Source organism: Amborella trichopoda, chromosome 1 (assembly GCF_054954075.1).
Source record: "Amborella trichopoda isolate Santa Cruz 75 chromosome 1, AtrichopodaSantaCruz75HAP2 v2.0, whole genome shotgun sequence".
NCBI lineage: Eukaryota > Viridiplantae > Streptophyta > Magnoliopsida > Amborellales > Amborellaceae > Amborella > Amborella trichopoda.
In genome coordinates, this window is record NC_142336.1 from 6,556,366 (window position 1) to 6,580,790 (window position 24,425).

The window sequence follows — 24,425 nt, forward strand, 5'->3', positions numbered from 1 at the left end:
ACTTGTGTCTGATTAATATATGGGTGGGGTTAGCCTTATGGCCTAGCTGTATGTTAAGAAGTAAAGTTGCACCTTAAAATTTTGTTAGAAAATGCAGCCATAAAACCGGAAACTTGAGTGCTTGAAAATCTATTTTTGCTCTTGATCATGAAATTTGAAGATCCAAAAAGTAATGCTATTGATAATTGGGAAAAGGTTTTGATGATGATGATAATTTTTCAGGCGGAAAGAGATAAGGGCCACTATATTATATTTTGAGTTTGAAGTCTCGGGTATTTGGATTGGGTAGGAAAAAATGCATCTGAAAATAAGGAAATATTTGGATGGCTAGAAATAAATATCTATTAAAATTAGATAAGAACAGTAGTTCTTTTATTTTTGATCAATTAAGAGCTCAATTTCATTAACCCTCTATGGTTTGTCTTGAGCTCTCTCTTTCAGGGTAAGCTGTCCTATTTATTTTTGAATTTTAGGTTCATCTGCTTTATCCTCTCTATCAAGCAAAAAGATACTTTTTTTCTTCTTTTAAACAACATCAGTCCATGGTTTAATATGTTTGCACTTTTGTTTTGAAAAACACTATAGGTTCTATTTCAAAGTAATGCTTTCAAACCAGCATTTCTAAAGTATATTTTGTATAGAGAGAAGTAGGTTTTTAGTTCCATATTGGAGAATATAGAAAGTGATATATCTACATGGAATTATTTTCTATAGAATCTTTCAAAGCATGCTAAGGATGTGATGGGAAATTTAAGGCCTGCAATTTTTAGAGTCACATAGGGTGGCACACACGTGTGTCAACGGGTAATTTTAGCCGTTGGATACAAAGTTGGTTGACCATGTGTGATGGTTATTAACAGTTGGGTGTTTGGACAATCATGACTCTTATATAGAGTTATTAGCCATCACAAAATTATTGACCACTTTATAACTTGAAGAGCCACTTCTCACTCTATAAATAAGGGTCTAATTTTCTCATCTACAATAACCCTTTTACACTTTCTTTTTTCTCCATCTATGCACTCTCTCTAAAATCAAGCAACTATGGTGCATTTAAGTGGGCATTGAATGTGTGACATAATACTTCGACATTGTTGTATCCTAAGGATAAATTTGCCTACATGAGTTTTATGCATTGATTTAGGGGCAAATATTGTTTCGAGATCGTACTCCCTACCTGAAAATAGATGGGCCATCCTGCATTTATTTTTGGAAGCTTTCATGACCCGATTTTACGGAGTCCTATCTCGCCCATACATCCTTATTTTTCAAGGATATGATACACACAACATATATACAATGATGAATTATGGGTTTGTATATTGTGAGATCATTAATCTTTCGATATCGCGATTTCTACAAGCCGTTAAATGTCAAATTGAATGGATTGGGCATCACACTAAGTTTGAGAACTTTTTTTACTGAACTTTGAGTCTAGTCAATGACACACTCACAAATATCTGATTTGAAATATGATGGATAAGAGTGATTGTGATATCTTTGTATTAAAAATAAATGTTGCTATTGTGTTTTGCTCCCATCATGGACATATTATGTCCGTGACGGTCTTGCCGAAAAACCGTCATGGATTTACGGAGGTCGTGGCAGTCCTCGTATATATTTTACATCAAATTTACGTAAAAAAAATCCCATCACGAATATGCTATATCCGTGACGGACCGACACATGGCGGTCTTTAATCCATGCCATACGAAAAAAAATCAAACGATATAAAGCCTATGGGTGAAAATACTATTCATTTTCATCCATCCTAATCTCTTCCACCATTAAATGAGAAAGACATCCCAATGAAAGAGTGACATGGTAAAGAGATTACTACCTTGGCACGACACATTAAATCAGAGTCTACCGATCCTTTCGGCAATCATAAAAGAGCTTGCACACGAATCCAAAAATGACACCCAAGAGAGAAAGAGAAACAGAGAGATGGATGTGATGGAATCCAATGAAGTTCATACCATTGATGTGCAATCCAACCAGAGAATAAAGTCACTTCTTTTTAGTAGGTAGTGGGAATCTAACTACTTTTTTACTCTTCTTTTTCTTTTTAGCCTACTTTTGTTCTTTAGAGAGAGAGAGAGAGACATAAATGTGTGCTAGTCAATGGATGGAAATGTTGGTCCTAATGCACGAGAGAACTGTCTTTACTTCTAATGTTGGCTTACATGAACCATAAATACTAGTGTATTCAGTCCACTATAATTCATAAGTAAAAGATGGGCTATGTCATGACCATGACTGCCTTATCCTCTCTCTCTCTCTCTCTCTCTCTCTCTAAAATAATTCAACAATCTTGACATTCTCTCTCTCTCTAGACTGCGTGTTGGTTGCACTTGTCTCTCACTAGAGAGCAGCCATGGCCCCTCACATTATTTCTATAAATGCGATTTGGATTTGGATTTGGATTTTGATTACAAACTTCACAAGTCTATCATCTCAACAACCGCAATTATAAATTTGATAAAAACTAGAATAATGGTACTTTGCTATCGGTCAAAAATAAAAAAAAACAGGAATAATGTTGAGGTTTAAGAATATTTCAACTTGTATCATTTTTTTGGGTTGTTAGCTTTAGCTCTTCAGCTACACTAATCTTGGTACACCAAATTCAAGGATCTTAAAAATAGTTAGGGTGAACTTATAAAACTCTATTCTTCTTTTTTTTTTGATCAGTGGGGAATTTTTTTTTGTTGATCTGTGAGGAATATAGGCCCAGATTTTAGAAATAGTTAGTAATTTGTAAATAGAAACCTAGACGGCTAGTTGATACTCAAGCGGTGCTACCACCACGACCTCTCTTGACTCATAAAACTATTCAATGCAAAGGGGAACTTTTCATAATAATATATTAATAGAAATATTTAAAGGGTTGTATACAATGAGACTATGTACCTTTGATACAAGGTGGTCACATGAAGTTTGATACTTTGGATGTGTCATAAAGTTCGAGAAATTTTTTTTGAAATTTGAGCTTGATCAATGAAATAAGTGTAGCCACCTAATTTCACATTCAATGGTCATGATTATTGTGACGACCTTATATCAAAAGTAAATAGTCTCATTCTATACTTTCCCAATATTTAATGAGTTACTTGAAATTTATTGCCTGATTATTGTGATATTTAATTTAGACAATCATTCATAATTAATGTTACTATTAGAGTTTTCAAATGAAATGACCAACATGTCCTTACACTTGAAATAAATTTCACTAAAAAACAAGAATTGCAAGTAGCGCGAAAGTTTAAATAAAAAAACAATGAGAACATTTATTTTTAGTATAACTTGGTGACGATGAATTTTGACTATTGAAAGTGAAATTAGAGACTGCACTTATTTCAATTACCAAGCTTAAATTTTAAAATAAAATTTTTCAAACTTTATGACATACCCAAGCTATAAGAAAGACTTCACATCATACTTTTAAAGTAATTTTGACCTCTTTGTATCAAAGGTAAATATTATCATTATGTACAATCTTTTTAAATAAAGGTGTGGTTTGTATAGAGTCGAGGCTCTAAACAATCAAAATAAAACGTACCTTCAAATAGTATCGAGAAATGTTGTTTTACTACTGGAAATATTTGTGATAGCCTTAAAATATATTTTTATCCTTAATTATAAAATTTAAAGCCTAAAAAATAGGACAGTCCAAAAATGCATTACAAGATGCATTATTTTCATTTCTCAAAAAAAAAAAAAAAGATGCATTATTTTCAAAACTTGAAATCTATTATTTTTCTCATTTCCATGCATCTTGATATCGAGATGTTCAATTTGAAGATATTTGAGCATCAAAACAACCTCTTCTAGTGAAATTTTTGAGGTATGCTCTAATTTGATTGTTTAGCACCTCGGCTCTATATAAACTTTTTCCTTTGAATAATAGTTCATGGATTTATATTTCACAAATAACTCATAAATTTGTGTAAACTTAAAAAACTCAAGATATGTATTTAGATGTACAAGTATGGATTTAGTCGTCAATTTAAACAAGTTAAAATTTTGAGAAGATAAAAAAAGAAGAAGTGAAAAGGTCGCTTATATTCGCGAAAAACATAGAGTCCGATGAAAATCCTATAAATAGAATATTTTTTCAACCGACATCTATAAATATTTTTGGGCAATTAAAAAGGGTGTCGTAGGCATAAGGTGACAACATGCACTTCCAAACCATATTGAAAAATGCAGTACATGTGCCAGAAATCCCTCTGGTGAAAATATATTATTATTTTTAATTATAAAATTTAAAACTTCAAATGATATAAATCAAACAAATCTATAAACACTTAAAAATCTTGAAAATAGACGCTTTAGATATTATAGTATAAGATGCATTAATCTCATAACTTAAAATCCTTTTTTCTTTGTTTTTTCTTTTCTGCATCCATAATTTTTCTATATTGAACAAAAAAAAGATTGTCACCTTATATAAAAGGAAAAAGTTTATATGAGGTTGCAACCTTAAAATGTAGAATTATAGATGCACCTAAAAAATCCATCGAAAAAGGTTGTTTTAATGTTGAAAAACCTTCTAATTGATCATCTTGACATCGATATATATGAGTATGAAAAAAAAAAAAAAAAGATTTTGAGTCCCAAAAAATAGTACATCTTGCAACACATTATCTAGACCATCTATTTTCAAGATTTTCATATATTTATACATCTACTTGATTTTAATTATTTTTGAAATTTAAGATTTTATAAATAAATATAAAAATAGATTTTTAGATAATCCTAAAATTTTTTTGCACCAAAATTGCTCGTTATGATAAATTTTGGAGGCACGCTTTAATTGGATTATTTACGGTTATAAAAACCGCACCCTACATAAAATTTTTCCATTAAAAAAAAGAAAATTTTGGTCACTATCATATTCCATAATGAACCTCTCTTCTTATAAAAAAGTAATAAACCAAAAATAAAAATAAAAAGCCAAAAAATTAAAAGAAAAAGATATTTGGCTAATTTATGGAATTTCAATTTTTCTTTAATACAAATACAGATTTTCCTCGAACTATCCGGATGATCCGGCCTGCCCCAAGATTCAATCCTAGCCGTCCATGCAAACGAACCCCAAAACCAGAGTAAAGGAGCAAATTCCCACCTAGTCAACTCACTTGACGTGACGCACTCTATAAAAAGCTAGGGATACGTTTCCATTCATTTTAAAGATTCTCAGGGGTATATTAAGTCATTTGTAGTTTCTATAAATAGGGGACATGGGAGAATGTTTGGGTTTCATTTTCGCCTGGGAGTTGCTGCCGCTTTTTCCTTCTGAGTTTCGGCCGAATTCCTCAAAGTTTCGGCGCAAACGCTCAATATTTCGGTCGATGCCCTCAATCTTTCGGAAGAAAGCATCGAATTCTCTCCGCTAAATGTCTTTTTAGGCGAAGATTGATCTAAATGGAAGGTTAGATGCAGAGCTTTTAATTTTATTTTTTATTTTTGCTTTTTATTTTTATATTTTATCTTTATCTTTTCGTTTGTTTCGTGCTTTTTAAGTGCAATTTGCAGTGTGTATTTTGAGCTGAAAAAACTTGCAGAGTTTTGATTCTTCTTGGTATAATAATTATGTGAATTTTTTTACATTTTCTGTTTCTTTCTGTTGAATTATTGTTTAAGAAATTTTTTCACATATGATGTCTGGAAGATTTATAAAAGAATGATGTCTAGGAGTGAAATTAGGGTTTGGGTATGATTTTGAGTGGTACTCAGATACGTAGGGTTTCTGTTGCTTGAAAATGAGAGAGAAAGGGTGTTTTTTTGTGGTTCTGCTGCTCTCATGGAGCCAAAACTTAGAGTTTGAATGATTTTAGAATTTAGTGGACTCCAATTACTCAACTTTGAAGGAATATTGGATGGATCAGGGAGTCTAAACTTGAAAGCTGGTTTTTTTTTGGTTCCTGTGTTTCTTGTGGATTCAAAACTGTGAATCGGGCTTGCTTCATTGAAGCTGTAGAAGAATTAGTAAGAAAAAGGAAAAGGGAGCTTTGAGCTTAGAAAAAAATCATTAGAGACACGGAACTGCATAAGAGTGGCTGTGTTACATAAATGCAAATATGTGTGTCAATGTCTGACATGGATACGAGCGTCGGAAATGTTAATGTCAAGATTGGCCTTTCAAACCCGATATGCCCTTACACCATTTAAAGAAAGAATGAGGGAGGTTTTTCTGTGATATTAAGTAGTTTAATAATGGGATTCAAGAAGAACTGTTAAGAAGTTTATGGATTTCTAATATGGGCGTCACATCCTTAGTGTGTTGACAAAAAAAAACCCTAGAAACACGTGTCCATGTAACATAGGAAGTAGCATGAGCTTGTGGGACTTAGCATGTGATAAATACTTTAATGTTGTATGTGGTTTCTCACTAATTCATTTGAAATAAATCTTTACATTTATGCACATTTTATTATGTAAGTTTCAAATTTATCTTTATGGGATATCATTGACTAGAAAATAGCGGGACAGTCCCATAATTCCTTCTAATCTCAAGTTTATGAGAAGCTGTTTCTAATGTGTTACTTGATTATTTTGCAAAGAGATTTTTTTGCTTATGATTGGGTGATAAAAATTGGACTAATTGCCTTTTGAAAGAAAAATACTTGGATGGGCAACATCTTGGAAGTCCTAACGGTCTGTCCTACTTCGTCTAGCAAAGTAAACAGGGTGTAACTATGTTGTATATATTTTGCTAGATGGTTGTAATTATGTTTTTTATTTAATAGAAGAGTAATTGTTCTAAATGTCCTGTAAAGGGTTCCAAGTTTATGCTTCATAGAGGACAGGCATTAGTTTATATTAACAGAATATTGTTTAATTACCCAAAAAAAGAATAATGTATGGTTATATTTTCTTATAATAAATCTGTTTTATTTTTTATAACAAAATATCTTTAAATTGAAAACTTTGGTGATGATTGTTAATTTGACATCAATAAATATGCTTAAATAACTACTAAAAAATACAATATCCTTAAATAATGTGGTTCAAGTTTGAAGCTTTGCTCCTACTACTTTGTGAGGTCATGCGAAGAAGTGATTGAATTAAGGTAACCTCCAAAGAGCGTCATTGAATTGAACTTGTGATGTTTGATGCAATTTGGGGAATTATCTTCATCTTTTAGGAAGAGTAGGGCCAAGCTGAGCTAATATGGAAATTTGTACTTTCTTTTCCTGCTTCGTCTTCATATTCTTCTTCATGTTGTCATTGGCTGCACCATTGCTTCTTATGTGGAAACCACTAATCTTAGCAGCAAGCCACTAATTTTACATAAAAGAAGTCTGTCCTACATAACTGAAAAAGAGGCAAAAAAAAAAAAAAGAAGGAAAAGAAAAGAAGAAGAAGAAGAAGAAGAAGAAGTCAATTTCAACTTTTTCTTTTTATTTAGCAGCTGTGTATGTATTACTGATGGTTAACAAAAGTTAAGGCCCATTTATATTGAAAATGATATTAACGAATGTAAACAACTACTATGAGAGGATAAAATCTGATCAGTTGAAATGACCTAAAGCTATGGCGTGAATATAATTCGTGAATCTCTGAGCAAGTAAACCTTTTCATTCTTGTTAATTCTTTTTTGACTGATTTTAGACAATTCTAATGTGGATTTCTGTCAATCTGTATTAGGAATCTATGGGATTTTAATTTGGTTCGTGGAACATTGCAAGAAAGGATATGATTTATAAGAATGTATTGGAAGATGCTTGTGTTAACTTCACCTTAGTCATTAATGTCTTTGAGATGTATCTAATCACATTCTAGAAGAACTAGAAGATATTTGGTATTTCTAGGCGCAAAAATGACCAAAAGAAAGTAAAAGTTCCTCCGTTGATTAACATTTTCTGTTGTTTTGATTTAGATACTTTTAGCATGAGATTTTTTTGATTTAGATACTTTTAGCATGAGATTTTATCACGTCCATAAAGTGCTCATCGGATGATACTCTGCGTGGGTTGATAAAATGTACTAGTAAATGGCTGTATTGCATATTGCATCCCGTCATTGTTGTGCATGTCTTTGTCTTACAAGCTTTTACTCCTAAAATGAAATGCTTCATCAGTTTAAAGAAACTCATTTACTTAAAACACTGTTTGCTGAGACAATCCTTAATTGCAGAACCATATATATATATATGTATTCCATTTCCCTTTGGCAGAGTTGTCTTAAGTGCAGAAATTGAGGAAATTTTAGACATTCTTGTATATATTCTTAGTCATAAGTTTTTCTTGGTTTTCTTTTAGGTGATTCCCCCGACAGATTATCTTTTGGATCTGGAGCTAACAAATCTAGTTCTTCGCCAGGAGGCAAGTCCCAACCCTCTCTGGCCTCTGGTCTCAAAGACTTTTCGAGGAAATTTGTGGACAGTGAAATTCTAACATCAAAGCTTCAAGACTGGTTCCACTCACTATCAGAAAATGCCACTAGTAAAAAACCCGCCTTTGAAGTCCCTTTCAATTTAACTGAGCTCCAAAAGTTCGATTATGCCTTGGAGGGGGTCCCATTTCAGCAACTTATACGCATGCCTAGTGCCATCTATGCTTCAGCCTCAGATGCAGCAGAGGCCACTGCATATCTTGCCATTGAAGACTTCCTCCATGCAGGAGCAAAGGGCTTATGGGAAACTTTTTGGGGTCTTGACAAACCAATGCCATTAACTGTTGCTTGCCTTCACTCATCAAGTTCAAAATTCTATCCTGCAGAGAAAGCAATCTCTAGATGGAAGTTAAATGGGCTTTGTGCCACTGCCCTGTTGCTAAAGAGTGGTCGAGTATCTCATTCGAGATGGGATCAAATTCTTGAATTGGTTTTATTGAGACCAGATGTGGGGAACCTCTCTATGGAGAGCACTCGACGGCCCTCTCTACCTGTCATCGGTGAAGCTATCTTCTTTGCGATTCGAGTACTTTTGTCGAGAAGTCTTGGAAAATCCAACTTCTCAAACAAATCTAGCTGTGTATATGTGCTCCTAGTTGATTCTCAGCATGGTGGAGTGGTTAGAGTTGAAGGCGACTTGAGTAATTTGGAGGTTGATGTGAATAGGGTCTACGACTGTGCTGCTGACTGGCTTAAAAAGCACTCAGACGTTAAAGTTTCCCCAGTTGATCGAATATGGAACAAGCTTGGAAATGCCAATTGGGGGGACATTGGGGCTCTCCAAGTCCTACTGGCCACTTTTCACTGCATGTTTCAATGTATAGGAAAACCCAAAAAGTCCATTGAAGATTTGGCAGCCGAGCACAGTTTTAGGCTACAAAAACGGAGGTCCGAAAGGGAATTCGGAAGCTCTAAGGTTAATGGAAATGGGTCTTTCAGGCCTCACCTAAGGAGCTACTCCCCTGAAATAGTCGAAGTCGATGAAGATGGCTCCAGAGAACCAGAGGGAACAACAAACCTAGAAGTCGGTTCCATCCTTTGGCTTGAGGAATCCAATTGGCAAAAGGGTTTCCAAATTACTGAAATTCTAGTGACTGGTGATCACCCAGTTTATGTTTCCACCTCTCTCGAGGAGCCACGAAAATCAGTGTTATTGTATGTGGGTTCTCACCCTTCACAGTTGGAGCCTTCTTGGGAGGACATGACCTCTTGGTATAGAGTGCAAAGGCAAACTAAGATCCTCTCAATTATGAAACAAAAGGGGCTTTCGAGTAAGTATTTGCCTGAACTTGTGGGTTCTGGCAAGATTATGCACCCTGGTCGGTGCTCGGGCAGCCGATGTGAGCACCCTTTGTGTGGAACCCCAGTGCTTGTGACCTCCCCTATAGGCCAACCCCTGCCTGCCCTTTTAAGTTTTGGGCAGTTCGGACAGGATGATGCGCTAAAATGTTGCCATAATTGCTTATCTGTTCTCCATGCTACTACATTTGTGGGCATAAGACATGGAGATATATGCCCGGAAAATGTGATTCGTGTTAGCACAAAGAACCCATATTATGTGCTCTTGGGGTGGGGGCGAGCAGTTTTGGAAGAGAGAGAAAGTCCTGGCCCTTCATTGAATCTCTTATTTGGTTCCACCTTTGCCCTTCAGGAGGGGAAGCTTTGTCCGGCTTCTGATGCCGAGAGCCTGATTTATCTGATATATTTTTGTTGTGGCGGTGTTTTTCCCAAATTGGGTTCGGTTGAGGAGGCCTTAAAGTGGAGAGAGAAAGCTTGGTCCAAGAGGTTGATTCAGCAAAAACTTGGAGAAGTGTCACCGGTGCTCAAGGCCTTTGCGGATTATGTGGATAGTCTTTGTGGTACGCCGTATCCTGTGGACTATGAAATTTGGTTGAGGAGGTTGGGGAGATCTATTAGTGGAGAGGAGCATGGAAAGGAAGCTCTCATTAGTACCGCAAACGGTAGGGGAGAGTCCTCTGGGACTTCTGGGTCTTAGTACAAAGGGGGGTATGGAACAATCCTATGGCGTATGGAAACCTTAATCCATTAGGATCACCAGGGTCAAATGAAGTGATGGACGGTGATGGAGAGAGAGTGGGACCCATTAGAATGAGATAGTAGCCCCAGTGGTGGGTCCTACAGTCTCTCAAATCAAGCGTCCATCATTTCATTGGATGGTGTTGATCCCAGTGGACTATGTTCTTTTTTTTTTTGTAGTCCATTGGATTGTAGTGTACTTTCTTATACAAGAGAGACCAGAAGTTGGGTTAGTTACAAGAGGTATGGGTGCTTTGAGCTTATCATCAAGCAAAAGAAGTAGAAAATATCAGATGTGAAGAAGCTTTGTGGATTGAGGTAGTCACTTGAACTGGCTATCTAGAAGATTGGGTTTCCCGTCGAGTGTCATTATTCGGAAATTTAATGTACAGTTAGGTGATATTGTAGTCTTAGTTCACGGGGATGTTGGATAGCTTATCTTTTAGTTGTTCTGATTTATATTTCTGCTTTTCTACAAGTAATAATAAGAAGACGACCATCAGATTGAGCTAACTGTTCGAATTGAATCGTAGACTGATTCAGTATCTTGCTACTTTCTTATCATTTGCCAATCTCATGTACAGTGAGTTGATATTGTAATGTCAATTGCTGGAAATGCTAAGTTTTATTTGTTTGCATGATTTCTTTTCCCTCTTTTCTTTTCATCCTCAATGAGGGAGATGCTTAGAGTTATTCAATGCAAATGTTGTCAGATTCACTTAGGAGTGCTCTTCATCATGGACAGAGGAGGGAAGCGATTCGGTTCTTCGGAAGATTCGAGAAGTTTTTTGGTTAACTTTTAAAAGTGAAATTAGAAGATATGTATAATTTGGTACTTTTGTATGAGATTTTAATGTGAAGGTTTATCTTGTCAAATTATGAATATTGAAGATAAATTATTTTTAAAATTTTGTATTTTGAGACTGTTTTTATGTGTATAGGGTGTAATTTGGAAATTAATATGTTCATTTTAGTGGGAGAATGATTCTTTTAGGGCCTGAAACTGAAGCTTTCTTCCATTTTGGAGGAAGAGAAGAGAATCTGATGGCGTTGAATCAATGGACAAGCAATGTTGGTAAGGAACGCATAAGTGTAGCATAGAGGGTGATCCATAAATAGGCCTCTGGTGATTGACAATGAATCTCTCTCTCTCTCTCTCTTATGAATTAACGATTTGATTGAAGGATTTAAAACCATCTCTTTGGTTACGCGATTCTTTGTTTTGATTAGTGTTCTAAAACCTGGATCCGTGGGGCGAATCATTCAGTCACTCGTAATTTGTGTCGGATCGTTAGATTGGTGACACGGATTGGGTTTGGATCAGTCCTAACTGATGATCTAAAAAATATTAAAAATAATGGGGTAGGGATTTAAAAAAAGGAAAAACTTATATAACGTTGAGGCTCCAAGCAATCAAATCAAGGTGAGCGGTTGTTTCGATGTTCAAAAATCCTCAAATTGATCATCTCGGCCGCTAGATGTATGAATATAAGAAAATGTAGATTTTAATGTCTTCAAAATAGTGCATTTTGTAATGCATTTTTTGGACCATCAATTTTCAAGATTTCAAGTGTTCATAGATATGTTTGTTCTATGTTATTTTTGAAGTTTTAAATTTTATAATTAGATATGAAAATAAAATTTTCGGGTCATCACATAGATTTCTAGAACTCAAACAACAACTTTTTATGCTATTTGGAAGTGTGTCGGACTTTGATTGTCTAGAGTCTTAAGCCTTATATAGACCACACCTTTTTTTTTTAAAAAAAAGTTTATACAAGGTTGCAACCATAAAATAATGTAGAATTCAGGTGCACCACAAAAATCCATTTGAAAAAGTTTTTTAAATTTTGGAAAAACCCTGTAATTAATCATCTTGATGTCCAGATGTATGAATATGAAAAAAAATAAAAAGATTTTGAAGTCCAAAATAGTGCATCTTGTAACAAATTATCTGGACCTTCCATTTTCAAGATTTTCATATGTTTATAGATCTACTCAATGGTTTAAAAACCGGATCGGTGACCTGGATCGGGTTTTTCAAAAATAGATCCGGATCGGCGAATCGGCGATCCGGATCGGAGAATCGACGATCCGGATCGGAATCGGGTGAATCGGTCAGAATAAAGCTTCAAAAAAATCCGAAAAAATTATTAAAATTCATTATAAATATTGTTTTTTAGGAATTCAATAAAAAATGAGGGTACTCCATTAAGAATTTTCATGTTTTTGAATGAATATGCGAATATTGATATGTTCTTCCCCTGCATGAATCGCCATTCAACATTTAATTTACATCACACAAAAGGATAAACATAGAATTATCATGGAATAAGTATATCAACATACATGGACTACAATAAAGCATAAAATTAGTAACATACGATCTAAATTAAGATGTAAAAAGTTTAAATTAACCTGACAGTTCAAAACGAAAAATAATCACCATATGTAATGATAATGTGTTGCGGTAGTTCATGTAGTCATATTCGTTGTTATTTGTTATTGCAAAAGGACAATAATATTTTCGTACATATCAATTACAAACATTTAGAATAATACAAAATGCAAGCTCCAAACATGGCTACAACTCAATTATCAAGAACATACATTTTTTGCATTAAAAAATTAATAATAAAAACAATTCTTCAAAGAGCCGGCTAACATCAGTCATTCCAACTAAAAAATCCATGAACAACAGATAAAAAAAATACAGTTTTGTATTGAAAATATAATAACATGCATTTTTTTGCATAAATAATCATCAACATACAATTTTTTCAACAAAAACTTTAACAATAAAAATTTAAAATATGGTTTAATACCTCATGATAATTAAAACCTTGTCACGATTTTCACATCTTTTCGGAAAATCATCATTTTTCAAAAAATTCGATCATGGAAAAAAAAAAAAAAATTTACAGCAAACTCAAACAATAAAAATTTAAAATTGGGTTTAAATGTTTAATACATCATGATAATCAAAACTTTATCACGATTTTCACATCTTTTCGAAAAATCATCATTTTTCAAAAAATTCGATCATGGATAAAAAGAAATAAAAAAAAAAAGTACAGCAAATTTTCAAAAAATTCGATCATAGATTAAAAAAAAAAATTAACAAATTTTCAAAAAGTTCGATCTGGATTAAAAAAAAAAAATCATAAATTTTCTAAAAATTCGATCATGGATTACAAAAAATTCGATCATGGATTACAAAAAATTCGCTCATGGATTACATAAAATTCGATCATGGATTACATAAAATTCGATCATGGATTACAAAAAAAAAAAAAAACATAAAAAAACAAAAAATTCGATCGTGGATTACAAGAACAGAAAAAAACAATTCGATGATGGATTACAAAAAATTCAATCATGGGTTACAAAAAAAAAAAAAAACACAAAAAATTCGATCATGGATTACAAGTAAAAAAAACAAACATTTCGATCATGGATTACAAAAAAGTCGATCATGGATTACAGAAAATTCTATCATGGATTACAAAAAATTCGATCATGGATTACATAAAATTCGATCATAGATTACAAAAAAGTCGATCATGGATTACAGAAAATTCTATCATGGATTACAAAAAATTCGTTCATGGATTACATAAAATTCGATCATGCATTACAAAAAAAAAAACAAAAAATTCGATCGTGGATTACAAAAAAAGAAAAAAACAATTATATCATGGATAACAAAAAATTCAATCATTGATTACAAAAAACTCTATCATGGGTTACATAAAAAACAAAAAACAAAAAATTCGATCATGGATTACAAAAAAAAACAAACATTTCGATCATGGATTACAAAACATTCGATCATGGATTACAAAAAATTCTATCATGGGTTACAAAAATAAAAAATAAAAAATAAAATTCGATCATGGATTACAAGAAAAAAAAACAAACATTTTGATCATGGATTACAAAAAATTCGATCATAGATTACAAAAAATTCTATCATGGGCTACACAAAAAAAAAAAAAAAAAAAAAAAAAAAAAAATTTGTTCTTCACAGAGTCATTTTACATAAGCGATTTTAACTCAAAAATTCACCTCCAAGTGAATAAATTACATCCAATTGACTATATTTTCTGATAAACAACAATATAAGGAATCAAAAACCTAAATTTTTAACACATTATTTCAAATATATCATGAAAACAAAATCAAAAGGCGGAAAAAAAAAAAACAAACAGCGGAATTTGGTTCCGCAGGCATCTCACTGTTCATATCAAATTTCTTGCTGTAATTGATCAGATTACGTAAAATTGAAAATTTTAAATCATACTAGACACAATAAAGATTAAAAACCCTAATTATTGAACTCATTTTGTTCAAAATATGCCGTGAAATAAATCAAATGGCGGAAAAAAAAAAAAACCCAAAGTTCTTACCTGTTTTTGTGAACCGAAGCCTTCAATCTCCAAAAAACTCAATTTTTCTCAACGATTATCACAAATTAGTAACAAAAGCTTTTGATTCACAGCTTTAAGATCAATATGCCTACAAATTTTGAAAGATTCATGCCCTATTTGGCATGAAATTTCAGAAATGGCGGAAACCCTAAACCCCGAATTTTTCTTGATCCAAAAACAACCAATTTTTCCACCATTTAATCCTTGAAAAATCTGAATAAAGCTGTTTACAGCCTGCAAAACAGATCACATGCCGAAAAAAACAAAAAAAATGATCAAAAAATGACAAATTTGAAAAAATCCGTGAAGAACACTGTGCAACCCGTGTTCTTCACGGACTCGCCGATTCCGCACAGTGAATCGGCGAGTCACTGTGCGGAATCGTCCGGTTCTCTCTAGAACCGGACGATTCCCGGTTTTTGAACCGATCCGGTACCTTTTTTGTGAATTTCGAGTCGAACCGGGCGAGTCCGGTTCGACTCGGCGATTTTTTAAACGCTGGATCTACTTGATTTGAACCATTTTTGGAGTTTAAAATTTTATAACTAGAGATGAAAAATAGATTTTCAGGTCATCCTAAGAAATTTTGAAGTGCTCCTTAATTTGATTATTTAATGTTACAACCTTATACAAAATACATCCTTAGATAAAACCTTAAAAACAATTGGAAAAATATCTAAAGAGGCCATTTACTTTTAATGCCATTGTGTCTGTCAAATTTCGTTTTGGTAGCCATGCTTTGTACCACACCCTAAGCCATCGAATTTTCTCTTTGTATCAAAGATAAATAATCTCATAGTATATACTTCCAAAAAATATTACATAAGCGTAAAAGAAAATAAAAATAGAATATAGAAGGTGGCGACATTAGGAAGGAACTGAGCGAGACCCATACCGTCCCATAACCCTTTCGATCTCCAACCGATTCCCATCTCAATTGACAATCTAGATTGAAAATTGATAGGTTTTAAAATATTGGTCTTGTTAGTACCATACCGGGTCAAAAATAAATAAATAAATAAATAAACTAAAAAAAAAAGAAAAGGGGCCAGGTCTAGCTGAACTAAGCCTACATTAGTACCAACCTTGCACTTCGATGTTTAGGCCCAAGCCAGGCCAAGTGGCGTAGGCTTGCTGCCCAGCCCATTGTCAGTGCTAGAATAAAGAGATCGATGGCTCTTTAAATTTTTTATTTTTTTTTGTCTACTCACTTCTCTCTCTTACTGGACCCAAACTCACTTACCCTCTCTCCTCTCTCCCCCGACCCCAATAGCAACTCTCCTTTTCTCGGACCTTTCTTAAACCTCCCCATCCTGATCCAATAGACCCCATCCGCAAATCTAAAACGTCCTCTGATAATTGTATAAATATCTATATAATGAACTTTGGAACTCTACTTTAATGGTGTACTTTGGTTCTTTGAGGGCATGTTTGATAGGAGGAAGTTTGGGGAGGAACGAAGAACTTTTCATATTATTTCCATGTTTGATACATAGTAAGTTGTATATGTTCCGTGTTTGATTAGGATATTTAAACAAACATTAGACTCCAAATATTGACCAAAGGATACCATACTCGGGGCCAAATTCGCCCATGCATTTCATTTCACAGAAACATAGATTTTTTATATCATATACTGAGAACTGAACAATTCCAAAGGTTTAATCCTCTGATACAATTTACATCGGCCAAAAAAAAGGAAAATTGGACGACTGCCTTTGGTTCTGGCCTTGAAACCTATATATACATTTCTAAAGAAAAAAATATACAGACATATTGGAAAGAAGAAATAATATCAAAAGGCAAAACATGTGATTAACCACATGGATACTAATCCTTAAGTCTGGTCTTCCTTCAAGAACGGGCTTCAAGTGGATCATAAGAAATTACCTTCTTTCTCTCTCTATGTATATATCAGTCAGTCTTAGGGGACAATTATATATGGGACTGTCTCTTCTTTCACTCTATATCCGTCACTCACTTCTCAGTTCTCGCATAAGTAAACTCAAAGTGAGTCTACTCCTCACAATATTCTCGAGAATACAAGTCAGAAGTCTCCTCTAAAAAAGAATGTGAATTCTCTAAAAATGCGAACCCCCCTCCCATTGAATAATGGGTTTATATAGATTCATTCATTAGATAGCCATCAATCTTTTAATGATAATCACAAAGTTGCGATGTTTTAATCCACACCCTTTATATTGATATGTATCTTCGTTATCCTTATCTTCATACGCTGATCATCTTTTGTATTTATCTTTTCACGCTAATCGTCGTTGATGATCTCGCCATTTGACTTTATGGACTAAGGTGAGTTAATCTGTTTGCACAGGTATCTCCCGATTATCATCGCCCTTCTCAATCAATAATTATCTTTAAAGCATTCGAATTTAGAATATTCTCATCCCGGATTCAACCAAGATATTGCAGGAGCAAAATCATGATTTTGTTGCTTTATCTTCTATTGCCAAGTAGTTAAGCTTTGCATCGCAGTCGTGACATGATTCCACATTTCTTCAACATATGTCTAACGACTAGTCCTCTAATCATGAAATTTGAAGATGATGCAAATTGCATCGAGGCTTGCAAGAATTAAACTGACCGATACTTTTATTTATATATTTTTTAAAATAAAAACTTTAATTTTGAGGGATATGGGTAAGTTTTTTTTTATCTTTTATTGAATAAAGGGGTTAGAAGTTTTATTAATTGTTTTGGGTAATTAGGAAGTTTTATGTTATTTTTGGGTAAACGTGATCATTTCTTTAATAGTTGGGATAAACTTAGATTTATGTAGAGTGCTTTATTTGAGAGGAACTTAGTAGGTTTAGGAATGGTAATAGGAGGGGAAGTCACATGATGCGACATTCCTCTATTGTTGGATGAGCAACCACATGAATAGTAGAGAGAGAGAGAGACACGTGGTGTTGGGAGAGGGATCCTAGAAAAGTGGATTTAAGGAGAGAGAAAATATGAGAGTTAGAGATTGAGTACATAGGTGATACGAAATTTAGAGATAATGGAAATATTTTTTAAAAGTTTTGTAGTGGCATAGAAAGATATATATCTTTTCAATTTCGATTACATACATTGTAAATGAAAATCCTAAGTTTCCAATGGAGAGGTTGATGCTTTGAAAGACACAAAGAGTCCTAAATCTAATGAGAAATGAGTAGATGAATTTAGAGATCAATCTGCTGAAAAAGTAGAGATAATTAGAGATATGCTTAGTACTTTTATTGATGAAAGTATGGAGGATTCTAAATCTGATAGTGAAGAAGTTCAGTATTGTATTGATCGAAAGGAAATGTTGACTTTTAACATTATTTCCGTTGAAGACAATGTTGGATTTTTAAATGATTCCCTCCTAGTGAACATGGAAGAGCAACCTCAGACTACAATAAAATAGGATTTGGGATTTGATGAGGAAACAAAGATAGTGGTTTATGATCAAGCCAAAAATTTGATGGTTAGACATGAACCATCTTTGTTGTCAATGATGACGAGATTCTACCTAAATCTTCCAAAGAAGAGGTTCTCAATCCAACTTCCTATCACATGTACTGAAGACGATGAAAATTATGATATGAACATGGAGCATGACTGGTTGCCTGTTTCAAAAAAGCTTAATCATGATGTGTGGAATGGTTGTGATGAATTCTGATGGTTCGGTCTTTTATTGGAACCATTTCATAATTGGTGTGAAATCTTTGAAATATGGTTTCAACAACATCATTTTGTGTGGCATCTGCTTATTAATGTTGCTGAATTGGGATGTTCAAGATATGTGGGGATGATAATTTGTGGTGGGGGTTTGTTGACATTTAGCCAATGCACTAGAATTAGATTTGATGTTAATTACCAAGAGAAAAGGCCTCATAGTCGATTACGGAAACCATATGATAGCATTTGGTTCATGAAAGAAGTCATTAAATTGTTTGATGGTTTTATTAAAAGGGTAAATGAAGTTATTATGCGTGCACCAGAAGATACGAGTCATCTCTTTGTCAGCTTTGTTGGAACTGAACAAATATTATATGGCCCTACAAGTGAAGGGACTGGTTTTGCAATCAAAGTCTTGATATCCATGGGAAATAACATGAAAGGTGCTTATGTAGAGATTGAGAAAATTATTGCAAGAGACAATGATCTTGCTACTGTAGAGGTAACATCTCCATGTATCATACATGCTTTGAAAATTTCTTTTGATGTGTTAAACTTTTCCCTTGGGGAAGATTGTCAGCTTAGGGACAATCGTATGAGTTTTAAGCATCTACTTTTTGGCTTGCGATGTGAATGTGAATGGTTTATTGAACGTATGCTTAAAGCCTTTGGTGCTGAACCACAAAATATTTGGGCACATGCCATTTGTACGGTTGGAGAACGCAAGGAGGATGTTGGTGGTAACTTTCAACGAGGGAGTACAAAAAAACACATGGTTTTTCCCTGTTATTGTTCTCCACAAAACATGGGCTAAATAATTGCTAAAACCAAAGATGGTTATGTGATTTTTATGCTATCATTGCAAAGAAAATCTGTTCTAGAAATTACACAAGGGAATTCACCCTTTAACATGTTTTCTAAGATGGTCGATGTGATAGTTGGCTACACATGTTTAAGCAAAACCATGTCAACTACCTTGAAAGTTGCATGTCTTGACAGTAATGTTTGCATCGTAGAAATATGATATAATGAAATGACGAGGCTCATGTTAGATCTAGAATAGGAGTTGTAACCTTCTAAGCAAATTGATAACATACAACTCAAGGCATGGTTGTCACAAGAGTTCAAAACAAAGAAGAAGCCTCAGAAGAAGAAAGCTGGTTGGAATAAAGATGCTTCTTTCATAAAAAATCAACTGGCTAATATAATTAGTCGAAGATCATATTCAATGCGCCCATATTTGAATGTGTTTGGATGTTTGTCCTGGAATTTGCTAGGTGGATGGAGAACTTTTTCATTATTCGGAGTATTCAATCTCATTCTTGAACATTTGCTCGGAGATGTTGGGCTTCACCATCAGCTAAGAGAAGTCAATGATGCTGCAGCAAAAACTCGAGATGAGTTTTTTTTCCAACCCGGGGAGTATGATGCAAATTGCATCGAGGCTTGCAAGAATTAAACTGATTGACACATTTATTTATTTATTTTTAAAAAAACTTTGATTTTTAGGGATATGGGTAGGTTTTTTTTTATCTTTCATTGAATGAAGGGGTTAAAAGGAGTTTTATTAATTGTCTTGGGTTGTTAGGAAGTTTTATGTTATTTTTGGGCAAACGTGATCCTTTTGCCCTTAATGAGCAATGATCCAATGCAACGGTTGTATCATAATATAATGCAACGACACTTTTAGAAAATCATGTTTGTGGTAGTTGTATGACCCCAAATTTTGCACACACAATCTCTTTATCTCCCAAAAAAGTTCAATTTGAACCCTATATATGGTTAAAATGAGTCCCATCAAAAAACGAATTTAGACCATTCATTTTGTGAATTTCAAGATATTAGCATTTATAAACATAAGATCATTTTTTTTTTAATTTTTTAACATTGTTCATCTACTGATAATAAAGCCATCCAAAAAAACTGAAAATGAAAAAATCCTTCTAGGGCTTAGATCTAAGCATCTCATCAAAATGAACGGCCTATGTTAATTGGGCTAAAACAATACTTTCTAGGTTGTGTTTTCATTTTTTTCTTTTTTTGTGATTGTTCATTAGAATGAAAAGAGTGTATATTTCAAAATTTGGATCAAACAAATGGCCATAAGATGGGTTTTTAAGGTTGTTGCATCATATTACTATACAATGGTTGCATGAAATCATTGCCCTTCTTTAATAGTTGGGATAAGCTTAAATTTATTTATGTAGAGTGCTTTATTTATCTAAGCATCTCATCAAAATGAACGGCCTATGTTAATTGAGCTAAAACAATACTTTCTAGGTTGTGTTTTCATTTTTTTCTTTTTTTGTGATTGTTCATTAGAATGAAAAGAGTGTATATTTCAAAATTTGGATCAAACAAATAGCCATAAGATGGGTTTTTAAGGTTGTTGCATCATATTACTATACAATGGTTGCATGAAATCATTGCCCTTCTTTAATAGTTGGGATAAGCTTAAATTTATTTATGTAGAGTGCTTTATTTGAGAGGAACTTAATAGGTTTAGGAAAGGTAATATGAGGGGAAGTCATGTGATACGACATTCCTCTACCGTCGGATGGGCAACCATGTGAATAGTATTAAGAAAGAAAGAGAGAGAGAAAGAGAGACATCGTGTTGGGACAGGGATCCTAGAAAAGTGGATCTAAGGAGAGAGAAAATATGACAGTTAGAGATTGAGTACATAGGTGATACAATTTAGATATAAGTGGAAATATTTCTTAAAAGTTTTGTAGTAGAATAGAAAGATATCTTTTCTATTATTTTATTTTTCATTGCTTGTACAAAAAGGAAGGGAGACACTCTATTGAAGAAAACGAAAATATTTTTGTAGATAATTTATTTATGAATGAAGAAAGATATCTTCTTCTTCTCTATGGTTTGATTGACAACAATATTTTTCCCTCCAGTATTGTTGAATTTTTGCTTGTTTAAGATCAAAAGAATGTCAGATTTAATTTCCTGGACTTCTTTTGCATCAAAAGGGATAAGAAAGGACTCAGAAACGAACACGATAGTTCATGTCTTACTTCAAATGGACCTCAAATGAGTGTGATATGCTCCCTTCATGGTACTGTGTTTCTGCTAGAAATTGCATCAGCAATAACAGTGGATCACGGATGCAACCGCTTCGATTATACAAATCAATCAATGCTACACCTTTTCAGGGTGATAAAACATCGAGTAAGGAATCCAACGGTCCTAGCCTCATAAGAAAATTCGTCATATTAAAAGAGAAATCTCCATTTTAGTAATCGGGGGTCATCCTGGCTGTAACACATGGAGCATATGCCTTTTAAAGCTTAAATTATCAAGCTATGCAGATGATGACTGAATTCACCTCCGGGAGGCTTTAAATGCAGGGTTATGCGGATGATGAACAAGTTCACCACTAGGTGATACGAAACTTCGAGGTGAGGGTTATGATTCCTCAAACATACGCATTGAAAGTCCCAGCTCAATTCCAAAACATGAAGTTTTGGGGTACTAGTCAACGCCTATCCAACTGACAAGTTAAAGAGTCATATCACATATCACCAAAAACTCCTCCAATATCTAGTGGAGAGGCATCCATGTGTCATGTGAGTATATGTATCTTAGAGTTTTGTTTCAAAATAAAACGTCTTCATGATCTCTTGTCATAAACCGTAAGTTATGATGCACATGTATAACTAATGATGGATTCAAGAAAATATGTATTCTAGAACTCGTCTTACAATGAGATGACTTTCATATCTTCTATCATCAACTATAAGTTAAACTTGCACATGCTTAACTAACGAACTATTGTATCTTTTGTCGATCGTAAGTTAGAACATATAGAGGCTAATTGACGAGTCAGAATTCTGAAGGCATATTGGGACCTTCATATCACAAATCTTGATCATGTCATATCTTCATATCATGGGGCATATTTGAGCAGGTGTTATCAAGAATCGTACTCGTATCTTATTGATCATATATTAAGACAATTATCCAACGTGCGCTACCAACTTTACTGTATATATGATTTCTTCAATCTGTCAAGCGTTTGCTAGAACACACTTAGTCTCATATGAGGACTAAGAAGCATGTTTATCATCCAAGATAAATTTTCAAAGGCTAAACTTGTCGAATTTATATTTTTTCCATCCAGCGTTCATTAAGACAACTTTATCCAGCATGCATTATAAAACTCACACTTATCTAGCATTGGTTCAAAACTTACGCTTGCATCAACATCTCTATCAAATATTGGATCAAAATCATCTTTATCGAATGCTAGTTAAAATACACTTAGCCTCGTATGAGGACTAGAAGCATACCTAACCTAAGGCACATTTTCTGGGTTTTAAGTTTGTCAAGACATTTATCCAGCGTGCATTAGAAACCTTGTTTCATAATCACCTCAATCTTTAGTAAGCATTCATTAAAATATGTGTAGCCTTGCTTGTGACTAAAAATACACCCAACAGATACATGGTAAGTGATACAGTTAAAAGAATTTCTTCCTACCTTGTTGTATGCCAATTCAAAGTATGTAAGCTTAAAATGGAACCTTTCCCCCTGAACTGGTCTTCTTTCCTCATGCCTTACAAGTACTCTCACTGCGTCGAAAAACTTCTCCACCTGCTTCCACCTCCCTTTGCAACCTGCTCTGTGAGAAGCCTCTGCACTCCTTCGCCTCCCTCCTACATGTTTCCGCCTCCACTTAGCTACCTCGCCTGCCAGGTACCTATCTCTTCTCTCTCTCTCTAACCCATCTCTCTCTCTCTCCTCTTCTACTACAACCCTCATTCTCTCTATTGAATCTTCTTACCTTTTGTCATTGCCCATTGAAATGGAGAGCTGAGACTTGATTTGGCTATGCCAATCTATTTGGTGCATTTTAAAAAGAACAATGGTTTCATGTAGGTTAGACCGCATTTCTATAATATGCTATCCCGAGGTATAAAGCATCCATCTTAAAGATGGATGCAAATAGGTGCTCCATTTAAAAACAATTGTAACTAAAGTTCCAAATGTTTTTTCAATATAAAGTATATATATATATATATATATTCATATTCATGATCTCCATGTTAAATATTATATATCCTCTAAAAATTAGAATTAAATTATATTTAAAAAATATATTTATTGCCAAGCCCACATTTCTACATGTGCGAGCTTGGACGCATGCTAACCACATCCTTTTAAAAAGTTTCAAACTAGTGTTTTTCTTTAGGAGCTTGTTTTTGTGATGATTTTCCTTAATTAGATTGCTTTTAAAGATGAAAAGACTGATATGGAGCCTTGCTAGATCTCTAATTCATCTCAAAAGTGGTTTTCGAGGTGAACGACTTACTTAATGTTGTGAATGTCGTAGATTATTATAGTTTTTCTCCTCTGTTTAGCATCAATGGAATTGGAAGTTATTTTTTGTGTTCCTTTTGTGTTCATCAACCATTTCTTCTTGGTTTACTTGTGGGTGGTTTGTATAGGACCAAGACTCTAAACAATCAAAGTAAAGCACACATTCAAAGTATCAAGAAATGCGGCTTCAATGGAGAAAATCTTTGAGATAGCCTTAAAATATATTCATATCTAATTATAAAATTTAAAGCTTCAAAAATAGTGTAGATCAAGCAGATCTATGAAAACTTGACAATTGACAATCCAAAATGCATTATAAGATGCACTATTTCCAAAACTTGAAATCCATTTTTTCTTATGTCCATGTATCTTGATGTCGAGATGACTCATTAGAAGATATATGTGCATGAAAGCAACCCCTTCTAGTGAAAATTTTGAGTTGCACCCTAATTTGATTGTTTAGAGCCTCGCACTAATATAAACTTTTAATCTCAACATTAACACATCACCAGATCTTAAGAGCTCAATAACTTTATTCAGTTATTTATTTGTTTATTT

General features: G+C 33.8%; 1 protein-coding gene across 2 annotated transcripts; it reads left to right on the forward strand.

Moving 5' to 3' along the window:
- Positions 1–5,239: 5,239 nt before the first annotated feature.
- Positions 5,240–11,081, forward strand: LOC148783507 (uncharacterized). 2 transcript variants are annotated; one of them, XM_088859479.1, is made up of 2 exons: positions 5,240–5,437; positions 8,271–11,081. In XM_088859479.1, exons 1-2 carry the CDS (start codon positions 5,431–5,433, stop codon positions 10,397–10,399), a joined length of 2,136 nt encoding a protein of 711 aa, XP_088715605.1. In that variant the 5' UTR covers positions 5,240–5,430; the 3' UTR covers positions 10,400–11,081. The 2 variants fall into 2 exon arrangements, with proteins under 2 accessions (XP_088715605.1, XP_088715610.1); XM_088859484.1 differs by having other exon boundaries at positions 8,331–11,081.
- The last annotated feature ends 13,344 nt before the right edge of the window (positions 11,082–24,425 follow it).